General features: G+C 50.3%; 1 protein-coding gene across 2 annotated transcripts in view; it reads right to left on the bottom strand.

Annotated features, from left to right (window-relative positions):
* Positions 1–6868, bottom strand: part of CNGB1 (cyclic nucleotide gated channel subunit beta 1) — a 93678-nt gene that overhangs the window by 65577 nt on the left and 21233 nt on the right. For both annotated transcript variants that reach the window (XM_037729281.1, XM_037729282.1), the window contains 2 exons: positions 6167–6326; positions 5133–5225 (listed from right to left, as the gene is read on the bottom strand). In XM_037729281.1, the coding sequence (XP_037585209.1) occupies positions 5133–5225; positions 6167–6326 (253 nt within the window). The remainder of the gene's footprint in view (positions 1–5132; positions 5226–6166; positions 6327–6868) is intronic.

Here is a 6868-nt window from a genome sequence, read left to right as displayed (position 1 = left end):
AAAGAATTCAGCCTTTAAGTTGAAGGCAATTTTGTCATTTGTGAACCTTGAGGACATTATGTTAGGTGAAATAAGCTAAACAAAGAAAGACGCATACCATATGATCTCACTTATATGTGGAGTGTAAAAAAGTTGAACTTGCAGAGGGAGAGAATAGAATGGTAGTTACCAGGTTGGGGAGGGGTGGGGTTGGGGAAATATTGGTTAAAGGATACAAAGGTTCAGTTAGATAGGAAGCTTAAATTTGAGAGCTCTGCTATACAGCATGTGACTCTAGTTAACAGCAATATATTGTATTTGTAAAAATGGCTAAGAGTAGATCTGAACTGTTCTCACCATAAAAAATGGTGAGCATATGAGGGAATGCATAGGTTAATTAGCTCGATTTAGCCATTCCATAATATATATGTATTTCAAAATAACAAGATATATACACAAAATATATATGATTTTTGTCAATTGAAAAAATAATTAGGCCAGGCACGGTGGCTCACACCTATAATCCTAGCACTTTGGAAGGCCAAGGCGGGCAAAGCACCTGAGGTCAGGAGTTCAAGACCAGCCTGGCCAACATGGCAAAACCCTGTATCTACTAAAAATACAAAAATTAGCCAGGCGTAGTGGCTCATGCCTGTAATCCCAGCTACTTGGGAGGCTGAGGCAGGAAAAGCACTTGAACCCAGAAGGCAGAGATTGCAGTGAGCCAAGACCATGCCACTGTACTCCAGCCTGGGTGACAGAGCGAGACTCTGTCTTTATGAAAAAAAAAAAAAAAACCAAGAAAAGAAAAAATAATTAACTTTTTTTAAAAGCCTAGGAAAAAAAACCCAAATTCCACATAACGCTGACAGATTGAAACTGTTACTGCTCACATGCCAGCTGAGAAAACAGAGGCTCAGAGAGGTTTGATGGCGGATCCATGGTCACACCGCCTGTGCAAGGTGAGCCTGGATAAGACACGGCATCCCTGACCCCAACGCCACGTGCTTCATGCTCTGTTTCACCGCCTGCCTCTGAGTATTTTGGAGACTGTGCCTTCTACACTAAGAAGACGTCAGCCTTTCTCAAATGGGTTAAAGACATGTCTCCAGCAGCAAGGGGATGACTGGATGACTTTCCTGAAATAGATATGGGGCCCGTCTCAGCTCTCTGCCTACAGCACAAAGGCTCAGAAAATGAACTGCCCACAGGCACAGCCACGGGCTTCTTGGAGCCCTGCTTATTCCAGTATCAGATCAGAAGCCACTGTTGGCCTTGGGCAAGTCACCTCGAAGCTCTTGGGCTGCCTCTGTCTGCTCATCTGTCAAATGGGTAGGATTTGCCCAGCCTGGGCAGCCTCACCCATTTAAGTAAGATCAGAAGGGCCAATGAGAATCCCATAAAAAAAAAAAAAAGGTCAAAAAAAGACTGCCAGGTGTTGTTCTGGTGATTCTTCTGTATTCTTCCTCACTAAACATTGGGAGAAGCTTTCTTTGTCTGTAATACCAAGAATCCCTGCTCTGTACTTAGTGGCAGGGCCCCGTCTCTAAATCTCAGTTCTCTCATCTGTGAAATGGGATAAGAGAATGATAGAATCTGCCATTCAGGCTGCCTTAGCAGTGTGTGGCCCAGAAAAAAATCGCAAGTCAAATGGCAGCCATTATTAGTGTTCCTGTCGTTATTATTGTTAATCCCAGAGGAGGCGGTGATCTGCAGGGTTATGAAATTACCCACGTGGATTGAAGAACATTTTGCACAAACATCCCCAGCTATCAAAACACGTAAACAGCCCAGCGGTGGCGCTGTCAGCATTGCCAGGGGCTGTCTGGGGGCCATATACCAAAGCCACATTGCCCCCGTTTGACAGGGTGCTCAGTGCCTGCCAAGGCACCCTCTTGTGCAGCCCAGAAGCAACAGGCCATAAACTTCCAGAAAGTTCCCAAGTCTCAGGGATTTCCAAGCAGAAGAACAGACAGATTGGCTGAGGTGGGCTTCCTGGAGGCCTGCCTGGCTTTCCAAGTTTAAGATCCAGGGAGCAGCAGTGGCAGCCAGCTCTCAAAGGCTTAGCGGTCCACCTCTCCTCCCTTGAGCCACCCCACAGGCTGTACCCCCACGTTAAGGTCCTCACTGTCACCTCCAGCAAACTCTCCACCTGAAATCCCAGCCCCAAAAGAAGGAAGGAGGGGAGCCTCAGGGAGAGGTAGCCACCTACTTGGGTCTCCCGGTAAGTGCCAGTCAGGATACCCACGAGCAGGGGTTCAGCTGGGGGCTGTGACGTTCATCCCAAGCCCGAGTCGATGCATGTACATGGAGAACTGGGAGAGCACCGGCCCAGCCACAAGCCCAGCTCCCAAGCCAGGGTGGCTCCAGTGGCAGAGGAGCCACCAACCCTTCCTGCTTCTAATCAGATTGAGGGAATGTGCAAGGAACTGCAGAAGCGCCCCCAGGGAAGCCAGGCGGGACCAAAAGGCCGAAGTTGCTAGGGAAAGCTGAGCTGTTGCCTGCAGAGACCGGGTTGCTAGGCGACCATCTGCCCGCTACCGGGACCCTTGCGTCATCAGTAGCCTGTGCCTCTGCAAAGCTGCCCAAGAGCATCCTTCCCCAGTCAGTGACAGCCCAGCTCTGCTTGCCCTGGGCCTCACACCCTCTGGCCCTGGTGCTGTGACCACCCACTCGATCCCTCGCTTGTCCCTTCCTGGGCCTGGAGCCCAAAAGTTCCCAGAGTTGAAAACTCTGGGTGAACATTTGTATAAAGACGTACATGCCTGCAGCATCTGCAGGGAACTCCGGATCCATGTGCATGTGTGCAAGGCTGTCGTGTGGATGTGTGCACATGTGTACATGTGTACTCGTGTGCACACACGTATGAACATGTATGAGTGTGCTGCCTGTGCTTGTGCATATATGCAGGATGTATGTGGGTATAAGTGTGTGCATGCCTGTACATGCTGTGTGCATAACCCAGCATGTATGTCAGTGTGCTGGTGCATACATGTATAGTGCAGCTATGCATGTGTGTGCCCATGTGTACTGCATTCTGAGGACATGTGTATAGTTAGTGCACATGTGCGCATGCCTGTATGTCAGCATAGTTGGTCACTGGCCTTGAAAGGGTGTCTCGGCTCCAGAGTACTGGCAAATACAGGGTTTTTCTGGCCTGGGTGTTAGGTGTATGCGTTCAGCAAGGGAGCCACTCATAGCTATGCTCTCCACACAGAGGCAGGGAGAGGGCAGAGGGCAGACAAGCTGCTCTAACGAAACCAGCAGCAGCTAAGTTCTTCACCTCACAGGGACTGCATGGAGGCCCACAAGGCAGAATTAGGACAAGTCGGAAAGGGACAGAAGCTATAGGGAGGCAGGCTTAGTTTTGGTATAAGAAATAATTTCACAAGTCAGAGAGGCATATGGATGAAATGGACAGTCTTTGAGAGGTTGTGAACTCTCTGCCACTGGAGGTAAGCAAGCAGAGGCTGTGTGGCCTCCGGTAAAACATGGAAAGAGTCTATGTGAACTGAGTAAGTCTATGTGAACTATGGCCTCAAAGCAGATGACACTGAACAGGCTTCCAGCTCTGAAATCCTGTTTAACTTTTTCCTGACTGGAACGAAAAGAGATCCTCTTAGGGGACAAGAACATCAGTGACCACTGATGGGGCACTTACCCCAGGCCTGGCCCTGATGACCCCTCTGCAGGAGACTTTTGCTATCCCCCATTTTACAGATGTGGAGGCAGAAGCTCTGAGCGGGTACACCACTTGCCCCAGTCATTTCACTAACTGAAGCAAAGTGGCATTGGCATTTCTGAGGCCCAAACCTGTGCTCCTAACACTCATGGTGCCATCCTGTCTCAGGCCATGGCCAGAGGGACAGGTCAGGGAGAAGGGGTGCAGGCCACAAGGTACCATGGTGGGCAGAGAGACAGGGACATAATGCCAGGGGACTGGAGCAGGAACAGAGTAACTTACTACCACTTGATCCACCATAACAGCCTCCTCACTGTTCTCCCTGCCTCAATCTTTCTCCAACACAGCTGCCAGATCATGCCACTCTCCTGCTCAAGAACCTTCAATGGCTCCCTATTGCCTTTGGGGAAACAAGTTCAAGTCTTTACAACCTGCTTTTGAGGCAGTACTTCCTTTTTTTTCTTCTTCTTCTTCTTTTTAAGTAGAGATAGAGTTTTGCTATATTGGCTAGGCTGGTCTCGATCACTTGGTTTCAAGTGATCCAACTGCCCGGCCTCCCAGAGTGCTGGGATTACAGACGTGAGCCACCACGCCCAGCTGAGCTTCTTGAAACACTAACTTGTCTTCTGGGCCCCACACTCTTCTTGTCTCCTCTCTGCTCACTGGCTCCTCCTTCTCGGTCCTTCTTGCTTCATCTCCCCAGCGTCTGGTCTTGCCCATGAGCCTCCCTCCATCCACACTCACTCCCTGAGCATCTCGAGCCCTACAGTTTTCAGTGCCACCTACATGCCCAGAATCCCAATGTCACATCTCCAGCGCCACCTCTCCCTGGCCTAACTCCAGGCACAGGTGTGTCCAGCTGCCTGCTGTTCATCCCTCTGTTACCCAATCTCGTTTTTAACTTTGATTTTAACTCAACTCTTCTGTGTGTTTAACGTTGCAATCTATGGATACGGGTGGACGACCAACCGTTCCTGGGCAGTAGAGCAGAACCCAAGACATTCCCAGAAGTCATCAAAGGCAACCACGGCGGAGGCATATGGTGGGGAGGCAGCCTTGGGTTTGTGAATAACGGGGGAGAATTGGGAGCCCACTGTGTATGTCCATTCATACATCCATTCATGCAGTCAACTAACATTTATTTGGTGCCTACTGTGTACCAGGCACTGTTCTAGGCTCTGGGGACATGGCAGTGAAAGCCACAGACAAAAGTCCCAGCCCTCTTGGAGGCTGCATTGTAATGTGTGTGTCTGTAGAAGGAGGTGGAGTGGCGGGTAATATGATTCCCAGGTCATTATGAGCACAGCAGGGGGACCCCAGTTTCTCCCAGCCTCTCTGGTCAAAGCCCAGCCTCGCACAGCACAGAACAACAGAAAGGAGCTCCCTTGAGCAGTAGAGAGTGCCCAGACCCCAGGAGTTCAGCCAACCTCAGCCCCAGGGCCATCCCCAGCCAGGTGGGGAAATCACTTACTCAGTCACCTCCTCCTCCTCCTGCTCCTCCTCCTCCTCCTCCTCTTCCTCTTCCTCCTCATCTTCTTTCTCCTCTTCAATCCAGGACAGCTCCCTGAGTTGGGGTTAGAGGCAGGAGGTGAGCCCACGTGACGCTGCCCCCCAGTCTACCTGCTGCCCCATTTTCCATAGGATGTCCCATGACTCCCGAGTTCAGACCTGGACCCTCCAACCGAGGCTCAACCTGGGGAGCCCCAGCTGAGCAACCCTCTCCTCTGCATGAGGGGACTGTCCCAGCCACTGTGCTAGTGGTGACTGTAGGTCAGCCTCTGATCCTCTCTGGGCCTCAGTTTCCCCATCTTAGCTATGTAAGTTATGGTCTTCAGAACACGAGACCTCCCACTGTCACCGAGCATCTCTAGTAGGAAGAAAGATTGCGACATCCCTATGGAAGGGGATCTGCAAATCATAACCACAATTCCACATTCCCATGACCACTGACCCAGCAATTCAATTCCCCTCTAGAACTCTCCTGCGGATATACTCACACATGTGCAAAGACATGCATATAAAAGTGCCTGTTTTGGAAGGTACTTTTGTATGCAGGGAGCCTGTTGCAGGATTGTTCATGATAATAAAATTTTGGAAACAACCTAAATGTCCATCAAGAGTGAACAGGTTTAATAAATTATGGTACAGCCATACGATGGCATACTATGCGGCATTGAAAAATGAAGATGCTCTCTATATCCTGAATGTGAAAAGACCTCAATGTATATTGTTGAATGAATATAGCAAGGTACAGGTAGGTACATGTGATGTGCTACCTTCTGTACAAAACAAAAAGAAAAAAAACGGAGGGAGATGCGAGCTTGCATATGCCCAGACCATCTCTGGAGTGGCACATAGGAACCTGGTAGCTGTGTACCCGTGGGAGAGGGATGGGTATAAGGCAGGGGGAAGCAGGCTTGGTTCCTGCCCTGTGCCTTTGTATAGCTTTGAGATAAGGGGCTGCATGCTTTAACTAATTTTTTAGGATCTTCTCAGACTCCCCACCTGGGCATCTTCTCCACGGCTTTGTTCTCTTCTTCAGAAGCTGGAACCCCCTCTGTACTCTGCAGGCTGGTACTGACATCCTGGCAGGCACCCTCCCAGTGCGTTTCAACCTCCTCTAGGACTAGGTCAGGCTCCACTTGCCCTCCAGGAAGGATGCTGACTGCAGGGAACACAGGAAGAGCTGTTTGTGGGAGGTGTAGGAGTGTGGGCTTGGGCCTCCAAGTCCCAGGGAGCCCACGGGGCCAGCAGTGCATCAGTGCTTGGTTGTGCAGTGGGGAAATGGCACTTTCCATTTGCAGCAGGACCAGATCAGTGTTCAGGTGATGGGTTGAACCCTGTGCTCATTCACTGTCTCCATTATTTTCCCCCCTTTCCTCTTGAGACAGAGCTTTGATGATGGTTGAGCCTATTTGTTTCTCGCTAGGGCCTCCTTAAAGATTTGTAGGCCGGGTGCAGTGGCTCACGCAGTAATCCCAGCACTTTGGGAGGCTGAGGTGGGCAGATCACCTGAGGTCAGGAGATTGAGACCATCCTGGCCAACAGGGTAAAACCCCATCTCTACTAAAAATACAAAAATTCGCTGGGTGTGGTGTCGTGTGCTTGTAGTCCCAGCTACTTGGGAGGCTGAGGCAGGAGAATCGCTTGAACCAGGGAGTCAGAGGTTGCAGTGAGCTGAGATCACGTCACTGCACTCCAGCCTGG

The sequence above is a fragment of the Cebus imitator genome, unplaced genomic scaffold (assembly GCF_001604975.1).
Source record: "Cebus imitator isolate Cc_AM_T3 unplaced genomic scaffold, Cebus_imitator-1.0 Scaffold297, whole genome shotgun sequence".
Classification (NCBI taxonomy): domain Eukaryota; kingdom Metazoa; phylum Chordata; class Mammalia; order Primates; family Cebidae; genus Cebus; species Cebus imitator.
The sequence above is the reverse complement of the archived record's forward strand: the minus strand, read 5'-3'. Positions and strand labels throughout refer to the sequence as shown.